The 17,046-nt window shown below is 47.3% G+C and overlaps 1 protein-coding gene across 2 annotated transcripts; it reads left to right on the top strand.

Moving 5' to 3' along the window:
- Nucleotides 1-14,190, top strand: GTPBP3 (GTP binding protein 3, mitochondrial). 2 transcript variants are annotated; one of them, XM_061601618.1, is made up of 9 exons: nt 1-235; nt 1,210-1,436; nt 3,042-3,059; nt 3,219-3,421; nt 6,273-6,345; nt 7,141-7,284; nt 10,983-11,148; nt 11,964-12,254; nt 13,467-14,190. In XM_061601618.1, exons 1-9 carry the CDS (start codon nt 9-11, stop codon nt 13,696-13,698), a joined length of 1,581 nt encoding a protein of 526 aa, XP_061457602.1. In that variant the 5' UTR covers nt 1-8; the 3' UTR covers nt 13,699-14,190. The 2 variants fall into 2 exon arrangements, with proteins under 2 accessions (XP_061457602.1, XP_061457601.1); XM_061601617.1 differs by having other exon boundaries at nt 3,042-3,128.
- The last annotated feature ends 2,856 nt before the right edge of the window (nt 14,191-17,046 follow it).

Raw genomic sequence — 17,046 nt, 5'->3', positions numbered from 1 at the left:
GCCCACAGATGAAGCCGAAGGAGTGCGTCACTGTGGTACTGGCAAAGGAAGTCTGCAAAAGACGGGAAGCTTGCATTCATTCACGCAATCGGGGGCGAGCAGAATGGAACCTGGGGAGGGCTGATGGGGAAGAGGGGGGGCTTCGCCTCAATTGCTTCGTCGGGGTCATGTGGCCTGCCTTGCAGGGAAGGCTGTTGATTGTAAGGAACTCAAGTACCTCCAAGCTGTTCTGTAGGTATGTGGCTGTGCGCGTGTATGGGGAGAGGAGTGTTTTCTCAGGGTGCAGGAAATGGGAGCTGGTGCTTTTCGAAAGTAACTCTGTTTCCTCCCCTGTCCTAACAGGAGTTCTGTGCCTTGCAGCATCAGCTGCATTGCAGGCAGAAATCCAACAGGTGAACACTTTCTGGGTGTGTGTTTTTTGGCGGGGGAGGCAATGGTTTGGGGTCATATTAAGAACGGGCAAAACACTTCAGTATCCCAGAAAGAAATATCACCTATGTGCGTGTTTCCACAAACTGTGTTTTTGTTGGATCAAGCCATTTATACTGTTTTTGAAATGTTTTTTTAAATTATTATAAAACAGTTTTGAATGCCCTGGAACACCAGCACATTAATATCTTAGAAAAACAAACCAAAAAAAATCACCTATGCGTTTTGCAAGTTTGCTACACCTGATTTTTATTGCCTCAGTGTCTGTGGCACATTGAACCTCACAGAAACCTCAACAATCCCCGGAAGGCTCCAAAGAGGCCAGAGGCCGTGGCTGAATGCAACCCACCAGCTTTTTTCACTCTTATTTGGAGAGAGTGCTGTTGCGTTCCTGCTCCTCTTGTGGGCTGCAGACTAGATGGGCGTTTGGCTGCTCCAGCCAGCTCTTACAAACGACGACTTGGACAGCTCTAAAAGAGGGTTAGACAAATTCATAGAGAAGGCTGTCAATGGCTACCAGCCATGATGGCTGTGCAATACCTCCAGGGTCAGAGGCGGTCTGTCTCTGAATACCAATTGCTGGGATCACAAGTGGGGAGAGTTGCTTCTGAGCTCAGATCCTGTGTTTGGGTGTTCCTTCGGAACATCCGATTTGAGACTGCGATTACAAGATTGTGGACTAGACGGACCCCCTTCGGCCTGCTCCAGCCATCAGGCTTGTCTTGCATTCGGTGTGCCCACCTAGTGGCATCTCACTTATTCTGTGTGGTTCTGTTTCAGGTTGTATTGCCAGGCTGCAGAAAGGGACACCATCTTTGCATTGTCTTCAGGCCAAGGGAAATGCGGGGTGGCCGTGATTCGAACCAGCGGGCCAGCAAGCGGCGTGGCCTTGCTCCGCCTGACGAGGGCAAAGGAGCCACCTCCTCCAAGAGCCGCCTCCTTGCGGCGGATTTGTGACCCCCACTCTGCTGAAATCCTGGACCACGGCCTTGTCTTGTGGTTTCCAGGTTAGCAAATTAGAGCGTCTGTGCTAACGGTATCGACTGTTCACAAAATTAGCAGTTTTCTTTTAAAAAAGTGATTATTAGAGTTCCATTCTGTTTCTGTTGATTCTGAAGCAAGTCCCACTGAGTCTGTTTGGGTTTTACCTAGGGGAAAACCTAAACAGACTCTGTGGGACTTGCTAGGAAAGCCTGCCTGAGCGAGTCACTGCCCGTCAGTGTCGACAATACGAAGCTAGATAGCCCAGTGGTCTGACTCAGTATAATACAGTGTCATAAATGGAAGTGGACAAGTCGATCCCGACTTATGGCGACCCTATGAACAGGGTTTTCATGGTAAGCGGTATTCAGAGGGAGTTTCCCATTGCCTCCCTCTGAGGCTAGTCCTCCCCAGCTGGCTAAGTCCTGCTCACCTTGCCAAGCCAGCCCCTTCCTGGCCTGCAACTGCCAACTGGGGGGCAACTGGGCTCCTTGGGACTATGCAGCTGCACAGGTGGCAGGGCACGTGACCCCTGAGCCACTCCCTGTGGGGTGATCTTTAGCTGGCCCTTGAAACCCAGAGACACGAGCGGGGATTTGAACTCACAGACTCTGGACTCCCAGCCAGGCTCTCCTCCCCACTGGGCTATACCAGCTAAGTTCCTTTCTAAATGTGTAAAGTTTGGCAGATTTGCCGTTCTTCCCCCCCCCCTTTTTTTTTTTTGCCTGAGGGGCACATTCATCCTTAGCCATTCCTCCAGGTTTAGTAAAAAAAAAAACATTGTTTCCCTCCCCAGAGATGAGTGGTAGTAATTATTATGACTGGCCAAGGAGAGAGGAGGTGGGCAGAAGCACCTAGGAGGCCACTCAGTGGAAATATATTAATATGACTGTGAGTGGCAGAAGAAAGGCTGAGCGCTGGCTTTGGGGGTTTGGGGGTTCAGAACTCTGGGAGGGCTAAGCCCCACTTTGCCCAATAGAGGAGCCTCCACTGACAGAGGCAGCTGCCATCAGGGAGAAGTATTGCATTTATGCCCTGCTAATGGCCTTCCTGGAGGTATTGGCCATTGTTGGAGAGAGGGCGCTGGAAATAGATAGGTCTTTGGCGTGATCCAGCAGAGCCGCTCTTATACTCTGATGAGGAATTTAAATTGCCTCCTCTTCCATTTCTTTGCGAGAGGCAGTGTGGCATAGGGGTTAGAGTGATGGACTAGGACCTGGGAGACCAGGGTTCGAATCCCCACATAGCCATGCAGCTCACTGGGTGACCTTGGGCCAGTCACTGCCTCTCAGCCTCAGAGGAGGGCAATGGTAAACCCCTTCTGAATACCGCTTACCATGAAAACCCTATTCGTAGGGTCGCCATATGTCGGGATCGACTTGAAGACAGTCCATTTCCATTTCCCCCCATTTCTTTGCACCTGCTGTGTCTGGAGCAATCATAATCAGAGCTTGGAAAAGTTGCTTTTTTGAACTACAACTCCCATCAGCCCAATCCAGTGGCCTTGCTGGCTGGGGCTGATGGGAGTTGTAGTTCAAAAAAAAGTAACTTTTCCAAGCTCTGATTTTAAATGACTGTCCTGCCTTTCCTCCAAGAGAAGTCCAGTAATTCCAAACGTTGTGGTTTTTCAGGGCCCGGCAGTTTCACAGGTGAGGACAGCGCCGAGTTCCACGTTCACGGAGGGCCCGCTGTGGTGAGCGCCGTCTTGAACGCTTTGGGTGGGTCTTCCTTCCTGCTTATCGGCCGACTTTCTAGACTGGGCTGGTGGCTCAAGGGCCCCCCTTTTGAACCCCTCCTCTTGGTCCCAGGTTGCCTTCCTCAGCTACGCCTCGCCAAGCCTGGGGAGTTCACCAAACGGGCTTTCCAGAACGGCAAACTGGACCTGACGGCAGTCGAGGGCCTGGGGGACCTGATCGAAGCCGAGACAGAAGGCCAGCGCCAGCAGGCTCTGCGTCAGATGGATGGAGACTTGGGACAGCTCTACCAGCGTTGGAGCGACACCCTCACAAAGGCAAGTAATCAGCGTAATGCTCTCAGCGGGCTGCGTGTGTGTAGTGGTCCCAGAATCGGAGACCCCTCCATTTCTTTCCCTACTCTGGAAAGGGTCTAGATGATGGTGGTGGTGGTGGTGGTGGGGAAGAAGACAATAGATGTTAATAATCGTTAAAACAAAATATGATCAGAAGGAATTTTGTGGAATTCCCTCCCAGATGATCTCCGTCACGCCCCCGCTATGATGAGCTTCCGCTGGGCCTTGAAGACCTGGCTGTTCAGACAGGCTTTTGGGGTGGGTTAGATTTTATTATTGTTGTTGAGATTTTAATGTTTTAATATATTTGTATGTTTTTATTCTGTACGTCGCCCAGAGTGGCTGGACAACCAGCCAGATGGGCGACTAATAAATTTAATTAATTAATTAAATAAATAAATATAAAAATCTCTAAGCGGTGTAAAGAAGAGAAAACAGCAAGTATTATCAAAATATACAATAAAACCACAATACAAATGCATGGAGATGGCAATGGACTGCCTTCAAGTCGATCCCGACTTATGGCGACCCTATGAAGAGGGTTTTCATGGTAAGCGGTATTCAGAGGGGGTTCCCCATTGCCTCCGTCTGAGGCTGAGAGGCAGCGACTGGCCCAAGGTCACCCAGTGAGCTTCAAGGCTGTGTGGGATTCGAACCCAGGTCCTAGTCCAGCACTCTAACTACTACACCACACGTAATACAAATTAACAAATATTAAGACAGTTGCCTTGCACTTCTGCACTCAACATCTCTCAACCTCCTGGCTCTCACCCAGGACTCCACCCATCCACCCTGGCTCTCACCCAGGGGCCAACACACACAAATCACCCCCAAAGTCTCACAAGCTTCCCAGGGGATCCCAGGGATGGTGAGCAGAAGGATGCGGGGGCAGCTGGAGAGCCGGGCTGCCCCTGCGCTGGGAGGCGCCGTTGACAAGAACACCGTTCTTGCAGAGGCAGTGCAGGGCGTGGAAGGCAAGCTCCAGGTGGCAAGTCTCCCTCCTCCCTCGCTGAGCCAGCGTGGCCACCCTTGCCACCAGTGGCCTCGCCTGCCTGAGGCCGAGCAAGGCTGCTGTGGGTCCCTCGTGAGGAGGGGGTGTCCTGCGTGGGGAAGGGTCTCCGCGAGGTCACCATCTCATGAATCTCCCACGTGACCTCCTTGTACAGAGCTCTCTGGCCTGGATCTAGCAAGACCTATTCCTCCTCAGTGAGATGTTTCCCTTCTGTTAACAAAACCCAGCTTGTCATAGGAACATAAGAAACCGTGAAGAGCCCTGTTGGAATTGCTTTTTAATACGTTTTGAAACCTTCTTTTTTAAAAAAATATGTGTTTAAACCTTTTTTAAAAAAGATGTTTTTAAAGCTGTTTTAACAATGTTTTTAAAGGTGTTTTGTTTCAATATATTTTAAAGTCTGTTTTTATGATGTTTGAAAGTGTTTTTAGTGCTTTTGTTTGCCACCCTGGGCTCCTACTGGAAGGGCAGGATATAAATCAAATAGTAAATAAATAAAAGCAGATAAGAGAAAAATCAACTAATTTGAAATGTGGTGTTGGAGGAGAGCTTTGTGGATACAGTGGACTATAATTGGGTGTTAGAACAAATTAAACCAGAACTATCACTAGAAGCTAAAATGATGAAATGGAGGTTATCATACTTTGGACACATAATGAGAAGACCTGATTCACTAGAAAAGACAATCATGCTGGGAAAAACAGAAGGCAGTAGAAAAAGAGGAAGGCCAAACAAGGGATGGATTGATTCCATAAAGGAAGCCACAGACCTGAACTTGCAAGACCTAAACAGGGTGGTTCACGACAGATGCTCTTGGAGGTTGCTGATTCGTAGGGTTGCCATAAGTCGTGGTAGACTTGAAGGCACATAACAACAACAAATGCCCTGAATGTAACTGAGCATGAGAATATAAGAAGGGCCTTCTGGAGCAGGCCAGTGGCCCATCTAGTTGAGCATCCTGTTCTCACAGAGGCCACCCAGATGTCCCAAAGGGATTGATTCTATCAAGGAAGCGACGGGCCTGAACTTACAAGATCTGAACAGGGTGGTTCACGACAGATGCTATTGGAGGTCACTGATTCATAGGGTCGCCATAAGTCGTAATCGACTTGGAGGCACGTAACAACAACAACATAAATAAAATAAATGGATCAGACTAAAGGGCCGACTTGTCCAGCATCTTGTTCTCGCAGTGGCCGGCCAGATGCCCCAATGGGGAAAAGCCCACAGGAAGGACCTGAGTGCAACAGCACTTTGCCCACCTGAGATCCGCAGACACTGGTGTTATTTAGACGCAGAGTGCCTCCCACAGTGGAGGGAGAACCTACCCACCATGGCTTCAATAGCCTTGTTTTCCTCCACGGGTTTTCCTAATTCTCTTGGAAGCCATCCAGATTGGGGGCCGTTGCTAATATCTTGTGGGAGCAGATTCCAAAGTGTGTGTGCTGTGTGAGGAAGGATTTTCTTTTGTCTGACCATGTTACGGATTTTCTCTCTCCTTCCCGCTCCTCTCTGCGAACAGAAGTATTTATTACATATGCTGGAATTTTACGTCAAACGTTGAATCTTTGATTATAGTCATATGTAACTATCTATAAACATGTATTTATTATTTGATTTATATCCCGCCCTTCCTCCCACCAGGAGCCTAGGGAGGCAAACAGAAGTGCCAAAAACACTCTAAAACATCATAAAAACAGACCTTAAAATACATTAAAACAAAACGTTAAAAACATCTTTTAAAAAAGGGTTTAAAAACTTAAAAAATACCTTCCCCTTGCTTGGCAAAGAAAAGTAGCTGTTAACCCTTTCTTTCTACAGGCCCTGTCCCATGTCGAAGCTTACATTGACTTCAGTGAAGATGACAACATTGAGGAAGGAGTCCTTGCTCAAGGTGAGCCTGCCACAGGACAACCCCGCTTAAAATCCTTCCCCTTTTTCCCTTAAATTTTGACCTTCCTATTTTGGCCACAGTAGTGCAGCTAGAAACACAATGATGCTACCTTGACTTTTAAAAAAATGTGCAAGATGCTAGCCCTCATGATCAGTGGAAGAAAAAAGCATTGCATGGACAGAGAGAGAAGGAAAAAGTATGTGCTGTTTTGGGGAATGGCTGTAATCATTGGGGAATGCCTGATTATCGGCAGCCGCCGGCGAGATCACATAACTCCAGTGCTAAAAGAGTTGCACTGGTTACCAGTTGCTTGCTGGACCCAATTCAAGGTGTTGGTTTTGACCTTTAAATCCCTATATGGTTTTGGCCCAGTCTATCTGAAGGAGCGACTCCAGCATCATCAGCTATGCCATCCAACAAGATCAGCCTCAAAAGACCTTCTCTCTATCCCATCAGTCAAAACAGCCAGCCTGGTGAGGACTAGGGAGAGGGCTTTTTCAATTGTGGCCTCCACCCTGTGGAACTCCCTCCCAAATGATCTCCGCCATGCCCTCTCTGTAATGAGTTTCTGCTGGGCCGTGAAGACCTGGCTCTTCAGGCAGGCTTTTGGGGTGGGCTAGATTTTATCGTCATTGTTTTCAGATTTTTAATGTCTATGATATTTGTATGCCTATTGTGTACGTCTCCCAGAGTGGCTGGATAGCCAGCCAGATGGGCGACTAAGAAATTCAATAAGAAATTCCGTCAATAAATAAAATCAGAGACACTTTTTCTTTTCTTTTTTCTCCCCCACAGTGGAAGATTATGTTGGGTCGTTGGAGACGGAGCTGCAGGAGCACTTGCTAGATGCTCGCCGTGGTGAGAGGCTGAGGGATGGCGTTCGTGTTGTGATTGCAGGGCCCACCAACGCTGGCAAGAGCAGTCTCCTCAACCACCTGTGTAAGCCGGAAGCAGCACCTGAGGGCTTTTGAGGGTGGTTGATCAGAGGAGGCAACAGGTGGAGGGAGCTCTCCTGAGAGTGGCATTGGTAAAGAAGAGATGGGCTCATTAATTGTATTGGTCTACTGTGTTGTTGCTTGCCACCCAGGGTTCTTCTGGGAGGAAGAGCAGGACACAAATGTAATAGATAATATTTTTATTCCCAGGGTCAGCCCCCTTCTATATTGTTGTCTTTGTTTACATGGCATTTAAACCTGCAAGAGGACAAAGCAAAGATGAAACGAAACCCACAGTTCCCTGCCCCAAGATGCTTACAGTGGTATATGCCCTGGCCAACGGGCATTCAGGTTTCCGAGGTACCAGAGAGATGAAGAAGGCAGACTTAGCAGGTTTACTTAAAAGGAGATAAAGTTTATTCGGGTAACTTTCAGCCCTCAGGCCCACCCAAGGTGGAGCAGACTGCATGTCTTGCACAGAGCGTGACCAGTTCTGAACAACCCACTGGGCACAAGAAGCACTTTTATAGGATACCAGCTCAATGATGAGGTTACTAATTAGACAAAGAATTAAGTCACCACTTTGCCATCCAGTGATGGGGCTGTTTCCCAGGATCATACAGCATAACAATAACTGATAAGCTGTATGCCCCTAATTGCCTGGCAGGGAGTTAAGTGCTCCAAGGCCTACCCTATCTGGTTAACAAGGCACCTTCCCAGCATCACACAGACACTCTTGGCAGAGCATCACACCGAATGCTTGTTAGGAACCCCAGATTAGACTCCAGGTGGCTCTGAGCTCATTGACCATTCCATGAACCATCTTCCTCATGCTTAGACGCTGAATGCTTAACTAACGAGAACTAAGGCTGGGGGGGGAATACAAGCCCCCCCTTGCCTACAGCCAGCTATTCTGCTGATATAGCTGCTGAGCTTGCCCACGGGCCAATACAAGTGGCAATGCCTAAAAGATCCTCTCAGCCCTCATACACCCAAATCGATCACTGTGCTGTGCAGGAGAGGGCTTCCTGCAGATAACCGTCTCATCGGAAAGTGTGTTCCACACAATATAGGAACTGGGCCTTTAGTGTTACAGAATTTGGAATTTCCTCCCCTTAAATATTAGGCAGGTTGTCTTTTCGGCCCCTTCTGATAAGGCTTTTTAGAGATCTTTATCCCAATTGGCATCTTTATTGGAACTGTTTTGAAGATGTTTTAATTGTTGTGTTTGCAACCCTGGAGCCTTTTGGGTGGAAGGGCAGGATTTTTTCTCTTGAAAGGGAAGGAACTCCCTTTTCCTTGGCTACACATGCGCTCTTGCAAGTTTGGGTGTCGGGACTTTTTGCAGTTTCAAAAATAATTCAGCTCGATTGCAGTGCTGCAGAGGAGATTAGTATAGGTCCCTGTGCAAGGATGAGGGGCAAATTTGTGAGAGGTTCCATATATGGGCTCAGTGGTGGCACGCATGCTTCTTGCCTTCAGAAGGTGTTGGGTTCAATCCCCAGCATTGCCAGTTAGACCTGTAGGGGAACAATGATCTGCCCTGTGATGTTTGGGGCATTTTCTTGTTGGGTACCTATTGGCCCCTTGTTCTAAAACTCACACACACACACCCCAGTGGTGTATCGGAGCACAATTCAGTCAGCGCCCTGCTCTCCTGATACACCTCAACCAGCAGCGCTCTTGCGTCTTTATTGGAATTGGTAGGAAATGTCCATAAGGCAGAAGGAAGGGTGTGGCAGGGGACCAGAACAAAACGATTATGACATTACTGTTCTGACATAATTATTATAAACTGTTTTTATTATTGTAACTATTATTATTATTATTATTAACTATTATGACATTGTTTTGGCTATGTGAAAAGACTAAACAAATCAGTTGCAGGCAACCTCAGGCACAGGAGCTAAATGTGATCCTTTGGACATCTTGTTGTGATATGCCTTCAAGTCGATCATGACTTATGGTGGCCCTGAATCAGCGACCTCCAAGAGCATCTGACATGAACCACCCTGTTCAGATCCTGCAAGTTCAGATCTGTGGCTTCCTTTATGGAATCAACCCATCTCTTGTTTGGCCTTCCTCTTTTTCTACTCCCTGCTGTTTTTCCCAGCATTGTTGTGTTTTCTAGTGAATCGTGTCTTCTCATTATGTGTCCAAAATATGATAACCTCAGTTTCATCATTTTAGCTTCTAGTGATAGTTCTGTTTAATTTGTTCTACCACCCAATTATTGGTCTTTTTCGCAGTTCATGGTATGCTCAAAGCTCTCCTCCGACTTGAACACATAACAACAAAAAAATGAAACAAATGAAAATGAAACATAAAATAAACAAAGCTTCTCTGTCTACTTGGGCACTAGGTGGCGCCAGAGGGTTGTGATTTACAGCTATTGCCTACTTATATGGGACGTATTGCTAAGTCTGTGGTCCAACTAACACAGTGCGATTGACTCCTGACTGGAAGCCGCTCTCCAGACTCTTGAGCAGAGGGTGGCCTCTGCCAGTCCTGCAATTATTTTCAACACAGGATGCCAGAGATTAAGCCTTAGACCTTCTGCACACAGTGCAAGTATTTTACTGATAAACTGTGGCCCTTCCTGGCTAAAAGGAGGAGAACATAGTTGTTGCTTTTTGCACATAAACAGGTGAATGCTTTATGCAGAGCCAGGCCTTTGATCCATGTAGCCCAGTAACGTCTTCCCTGCCTGGCATTTGACCCCTCTACAAGGATTCCGGTGCAAGGAGGCCTTTCTCAGCTTCCTTCAAGAACCTTTTTAATGGCGCTGCTTCAGATGGTGACAGAGCTGCACTGTCCCTTACTCTCATTTTCAGAGACTCTTTCAAATTTCTTTTGGAGGAGAAAACGAGCCTATTGGCTGCAGCAGAATTGGGTTTTTATAGTCTGAACTGCTTGGGACAGAGATCTATCCATCCCTCGCCCCCTCTTTGTTCCATAGATCATTATGCTTATTGATGGTTCTCTGGATAATTTAATCATTCTAATGGAAGGAGGGTTGGGACTCACCTCCCTCCTCAACAGTTCTCACCTTCCTCCTCATCAATTTGCTTTTGCCTTCCCGGTCAGAGGCAGTCTGCATCTGAATGCCAGTTGCTGGGAATCGCAAGTGGGGAGCGTTGCTGGTGCATTTGGGGCCTACCTGCGGACTTCTCATTGGGGCATCTGGCAGGCCGCCATGAGAACAGGATGCTGGGCTAGATGCCCTACCCCCTTTGGCCTGGTTGAGCAGGGCTTTTTTGTGTGCTCTTATTCCTGTGACAGTGTGGTGTAGTGGTTAAGGTGTTGGCCTACGACCTGGGAGACCAGGGTTCGAATCCCCAACCAGCCAAGAAGCTCACTGGGTGGCCTTGGGCCAGTCACTGCCTCTCAGCCTCAGAGGAGGACAATGGTAAACCCCCTCTGAATGCCGCTTACCATGAAAACCCTGTTTGTAGGGTCGCCATAAGTCGGGATCAACTTGAAGGCAGGCCATTTCCATTTTCATTCCTATGACAAGCTGGGCCTTGTTGCGGAAGACGCATCTGACTGGCCCCTGTGAGAACAGGATGGGCCCTTGACCTGGTTAAGGAGCGTGGATCTTTGTATGTTCTCAGCAGTGATTGACTGAGTGATTGAGTGTCTGGATTGCCTCTTAACTCCTATCTTTCCCCATCCCTCTCTGACCCAACCTTTGTCTTCCAGGCCAGAAACCGGTGGCTATAGTGTCCCCTGTGGCAGGGACCACACGGGATGTGGTAGAGGCAGCGCTGAATATCGGTGGCTTCCCTGTGGTGCTGAGCGACACGGCAGGGCTGCGGGATAGCAGGGACGTTGTTGAACTGGAGGGAGTGAGGCGGGCCCGGCAGAGGTGAATGGGAATTGCTGTTTGCTAGACGGAATATTGATGTTTGGGATTTTGTACTTTAAAAGATTTTGGAAAGATCACACACAAAGACATACTAAAACCCCAGAATACATTCCTGTAATGCTGGAAGCTGAATTTAAAAGAAGCAGTGCTGTAGGTTATATAATGTGGAGTTTGACAATTCAGATTTATTTATTATATATTTAAATTAAGATGACAGAAGTACTTATGGACTGGATGGATGGATGAACTAACATATAAATGCCATGTTTTATTTGTTAAATTCAACTTAATTGTTTAGTACCTTCTGGAATAAATATGTATATTTTATTTTGTTTGTATAAATATATTTTATTTATTTATTATTTTATTTAGACCCCTTCCTTCCTTCCAGCAGGAGCCCAGGGCAGCAATATATTTATATATATTTATATATATTATACGTTCATATATATATATATATATATGAACGTAATTGTGATTAACCAAACAGAGGTTTTTATTATATTATTATATTACATTCATATATATATATTAGGTGATTAACGGAATCCTTATAGGGATCCAGAGCAAGCTTGAGTGAAGTTCTGTTTGTTGCTTTCAAAACTGTCATATGAACATAATTGTGATTAACCAAACAGAGGTTTTTATTATATTAACAAAACGTTTCAGCTTCTGCCTTCATCAGCTGCCAACATATATATATATTTAAAAACACTGTTATGCCTAAAAAACGCTGTCATGCCTGTGGAGAGATGCTCCCTGGGAAATCTTGGGAAAGAGCTAAACCCTTTCTCTTGCTGTCTGTGTCCCTGCAGGGTGGGTAGTGCTGACCTCGTTCTTGCTGTCCTGGATGCAACGGAAACAACCCAGCCGTCCAACCAGCTGGCCCTCTCCTTGCTGGACATCCTGCCACCTGACAAATCAAAGGAGACCCAGCCGCACCTTCTGGTTCTGAACAAAATTGACCTACTTGGCGAACAGGAGCGAGGAGCGCTCCTGGAGAGCTGTGCCACTTTGGGCCTAGCGCCTGTCTGCTTGCTCTCTTGCAAAACCGGAGAAGGGATTTCTGCCTTCCTGAGGGTGTTGCAGAAACAGCTGGCCCACATGTGAGCACCAGAGGAAAGCTGTAGTGGGTGTGAGGGACAACAGGGATGGACTTTAGACCAACGGAAAGGAATGTGTATCCAACTCTGCACCTTCATGCGGTCTTGATTTTTCTTTTCTTTTAAAATGAAGGCTGTGATTCTCAGGGGTACAAAACCATGCAGCTAGGACAAAACTTATTTTTTCCCTTGTGAAGGAAATTCTGCAAATTCGATATAAATTACGCAACAGAAGCAAATCTGCATTATTTTTTATAAGTAAAGGCTTCATGCTGTGACACACCAGCTAGTTGAAGTAGCAGATGCGAAACTGGACACACACACCCCACTTCCCTGCTCAACAGTCTGATTATTTTTGGGTGGGGGTCAAACCTTCACAGCCCATTGTCCAAGCCAGGGGTGGCTAACCTGGTTCTCTCCAGATGTTGGACTCCCATCTTCCCTCACCTTCAGCCAGTATGGCCGGTAATTGGGGATAATAGGAGGGTTGTAGCCTTGGGACATCTGGAGGGCATCAGGTTGGCTACCCCTGTTCTAAGCAAAGGCGTTTCATGACTTGACATAGGAAGGTGCCTTGTAGTGAATCAGACCAGTGGTCCCATCCAGCTCAGGACTGGAATGTAAGATGTTGCCCTGTACTGGGTGGTCTCTCCTGACTGGTAGTGACTATTCAGGGTCTCTGGCAGAGAGAGGTCTTCCCTGTCATCTGCTACCTACGCTTTCTTTTAATCCAGAAGTGCTGGGGGCTAACCCTTTGGACTTTTCTTTATGACCACGTCTATGCTATTTTTGTTTCTAAAAACACATTTCCTGTATTAATCGCTTCCCACAAAACGTTCTGAAGCGATTTAACGATAAAAACATCAATAATAAAACGTATAAGAACAATTTCCAATACGAAACAGATACAGAGTGGGATAACAACTTTAAAAGCTTGTTGGAAAAGGGAGGCCTTTAACAGGTGCCAAAAAGGCAATAGAGAAATGGTGCCTGCCTTGCATGTAACGGCAGTGAGTTCCAAAGGGTAAAGGGGCTAGGGTCCTACGTTGCATGGAAAGGACTTCTTGATGATGAGGCATTTAACTGTGTGGCAGCAATCTTGTCCCCACACCTCCAGTCACCTGTTTGCTTATAAAAGTAGCTCCCTGACGTTAATATATGCAAACTGCTATGCCTTTTACCTAACGGTAGCAAATTTCTCATCTCGCCCTCCAGGTGCGGTGACCCCCTTGCAGGCTCTCCGAGGGCCACGCAGGCGCGCCACCAGCTCAGCTTAACCAAATGCCGAGAGGCTCTGGGACGCTTTGGCCGGTACAAGGCTATGGATCTTGCGCTGGCTGCTGAGGAGCTGCGTCAGGCACGGCGGCTGCTGGGGCAGCTGACCGGGCAGGTAGGGGCTGAGGAGATCCTGGCTCTCATCTTCAAGGACTTTTGCATCGGCAAGTGAATGAAGTCTGGACAGCAGTTGAGGAGGTGGATGCTGCTGGATCGCAGCGCCCTCCTGCGGTTGGGGATGGTTCTACGGTCTGAAGTACTTTTTTTGCAAAGGGATATTGAGGTTCAGCTTGTTCAAGGATGGGACAGTGCCTGAGTTGTACTGGCAGGAACAGGATTTTGCATGAGGGAGGAAAGTAATTTTTGAAGCAGAATATTGATATTCAAGGTTTCATACTTTTAAAAAGACTTTGTGAAAGATGGATTCCACAAAAGGATTCCTAATTGTATGCTATATATTTTATGCAATACAGGAAGCAGAAGAATATATTTTAAGAAATGGCAGATATTAGTGTATTTTGACAATTGAGATATATTATGACAGATGTGCACATATATATTCTGATTGCCTCTCCACATGCATACGATGTGCCATATCATAAATGTTCAGCTGAAGCACATTAAAGCAGATGGTTGACTATCTCCCCTTTTCAAGTGTAAGAAATGGCTTTTCGCATTTTATTATTGTTAAAAATATTTTAACACCCTCCCCTTCACTGCACACTTCCAAATGAAGCATTTTTTCCCTGCTCTGAAGCAAGCGTGGTTAAAAATGGAAATGGACTGCCTTCTGAATAGGGTTTTCATGGTAAGCGGTATTCAGAGGTGGTTTACCACTGCCTCCCTCTGAGGCTGAGAGGCAGTGACTGGCCCAAGGTCACACAGTGAGCTTCATGGCTGGGTGGGGATTCGAACCCTGGTCTCCCAGGTCATAGTCCAACACTCTAACTGCTATGCCACACTGGCTACCTGTTACCTGACTTTAATTAACTTACATGATTTTAATTAACTTGACAGCACACTCCAAATGCATGCTTACTTGTGTACGGCTGTGAGAACTAGTGGTTAAAGCATACATGTCAATGGATTTACTTATATAAGCACCAGTATGCAGATCCCATGTTTCTCTTAGCAGTGGAGAAGCAATTGGGACGGTTTCCCTGATTGCTTCTCTGCCTGTCTGCTAGTCTGGACAGGATTTTGGGAAAGAGTGAGAGAGGTGTGTAATCCAGCAAAACTTTGAAGGTAAATTGAGAATGTGTGTGTCGAAACTGGACTGAAACTGATTAATATCTGCTACTTACTATAATGGCTGATTCATAGGAAAAGGGGGATATAAATGGAAAGGAAGGCAGGCTAGTTCCTCCTCCTTTTGTCCTAACCAGTCGCAGCACCGCATTGTACAGGATAGTGGACTGGCGACGCAAGGACCCAGGATGCCTTGTAGGCACCAGGCACTGCCAGGTGATGTGAGCGCTGAGCAAGAGTGGTTTAAAATGGAAATTGACTGCCTTCAAGTCAATCCCGATTTATGGCGACCCTATGAATAGGGATTTCAGGGTAAGCGGTATTCAGAGGGGGTTTCCCATTGCCTCCCTCTGAGGCTAGTCCTCCCCAGCTGGCCAGGGCCTGCTCAGCTTGCCACAGCTGCACAAGCCAGCCCCTTCCTTGTCCGCGACTGCCAGCCGGGGGGCAACTGGGCTTCTTGGGACTATGCCGCTTGCCCACAGCTACACAGGTGGCAGGGCACGGCGCCCCTGAGCCACGCCACTCACTGTGGGGGTAATCTTTAGCTGGCCCTTTACACACAGGAGACACGAGCGGGGATTTGAACTCACAGACTCTGGCCTCCCAGTCAGGCTCTCCTCCCCACTGGGCTATACCGGCTGTTGATTATTAACATAGAAACATAGTAAATTGTCTTAAACTGACGCAGAACATTGGTCCATCTAGCTGTGTATTGTCTACACTGGCAGCCGCTCTCTAGGGTTTCAGGCAGAAGTCCTCCTCAGTCCTGCCTGGAGATGCTGAAGGCTGAACATGTGACCTTCAGCATGAGAAGCAAGTGCTTTACTGCTGAACTATGGCAGTTCCCTTAAAAATAAGCAAGATCTAAGTCCTCATGCTTCTAATGAAAAGCCTGATGTAAATAGGAAGTTTCCATATCCTGAGTCAGTCCTTTGGTCTATCTAACTTCAGTCCTGTCTACACTCGGTGGCAGTGGTGCTCCAAGGTTTCAGCCAGAAATCATTTCCCAGGCCTTCGGGGTGGAAAGCAGATGCTCTGCTACTGAGCAATGACCCTTTCCCTTCACCCATTGGAGCTGCGTTTCCTGCAGCTTGCCAAGACAGTTGGACGAATGCGGGGTGATGTGGGGTGCCACTGCCAGATCTGCAAAGGAAGACCAAAGGTATCAGATTGGGAACAGATGAAGGAGGAGCAGGCTTTCCTGTCATACTGTTTCAGCACCTTAGACAGCAGCCTAATCACCATGGAAAATGGAAATGGCCTGCCTTCAAGTCGATCCCGACTTATGGCTACCCTATGAACAGGGTTTTCATGGTAAGTGGTATTCAGAGGGGGGTTACCATTGCCTCCCTCTGAGGCTAGTCCTCCCCAGCTGGCCAGGGCCTGCTCAGCTTGCCACAGCTGCACAAGCCAGCCCCTTCCTTGTCCGCAACTGCCAGCTGGGGGGCAACTGGGCTCCTTGGGACTCTGCAGCTTGCCCACAGCTGCACAGGTGGCAGGGCACGTAACCCCTGAGCCACTCCCTGTGGGGTGATCTTCAGCTGGCCCTTGACACCCAGGAGACATGAGCGGGGATTTGAACTCACAGACTCTGGACTCCCAGCCAGGCTCTCCTCCCCACTGTGCTGTGCCGTCTGTTTTTCATTTTTCACAATATCCTACACTAAATCTGGGGAAGATGAGTGAAGACATGGCACACAGCTGTTCACGTTGAACTGAAGCTGGGAGGAAAAACATGATTGCATTATTTACACCAGCCTTCTCCAACCTGGCTCTTGAACACACACACACACACACACAAAATAAAGGCTCCCAGAATGGCTTATAAATGTCAGTGATAAGGTAGTTCCTGTGCTCAAGAGAAGGCACAAGCTGAAACAGATGACACAAAAGGAAAAGGGATTAGGAGGGAGAAGGAAAAAGCAAAGTCAGGCAACAGGTCTTAGTTACAGACTAACAAACGTATTGCATAAAAAAGCTGCCTTTTACTGCATCAAACCATTGGTGCATCCAGCTCTGTATTACCTACACTGACTGTCAGCAGCTCTCCAGGGTTCATGGAGGAGTCTCTGTCACCCCATCTGGCAATTCTGGGCCTTCTGTATGCAAATCAGACGCTCTGCACTGAGCTTCAGCCCTTCCCCAACTTATTTATTTTATTGATTATTTGATTTATATCCCACCCTTCCTCCCTTGTATCCCTCCCAGGGTGGCAAACAAAACCACTAAAAACTTTAAAACATCATAAAAACAAATTTAAAATACATTAAAG

The sequence above is a fragment of the Rhineura floridana genome, chromosome 18 (assembly GCF_030035675.1).
Source record: "Rhineura floridana isolate rRhiFlo1 chromosome 18, rRhiFlo1.hap2, whole genome shotgun sequence".
NCBI classification, from domain to species: Eukaryota; Metazoa; Chordata; class Lepidosauria; order Squamata; family Rhineuridae; genus Rhineura; species Rhineura floridana.
Note: the sequence above shows the minus strand (reverse complement) of the source record. Positions and strands in the feature narration are given on the sequence as shown.

Coding starts and splice junctions, on each gene's coding strand:
- GTPBP3 (XM_061601617.1), top strand. CDS start 9: ATGAAGCCGAAGGAGTGCGTCACTGTGGTACTGGCAAAGGAAGTCTGC. Junction 236..1,209: donor ACCTCCAAGCTGTTCTGTAG/GTATGTGGCTGT, acceptor GTTCTGTTTCAG/GTTGTATTGCCAGGCTGCAG. Junction 3,422..6,272: donor GGAGCGACACCCTCACAAAG/GCAAGTAATCAG, acceptor TTCTTTCTACAG/GCCCTGTCCCATGTCGAAGC.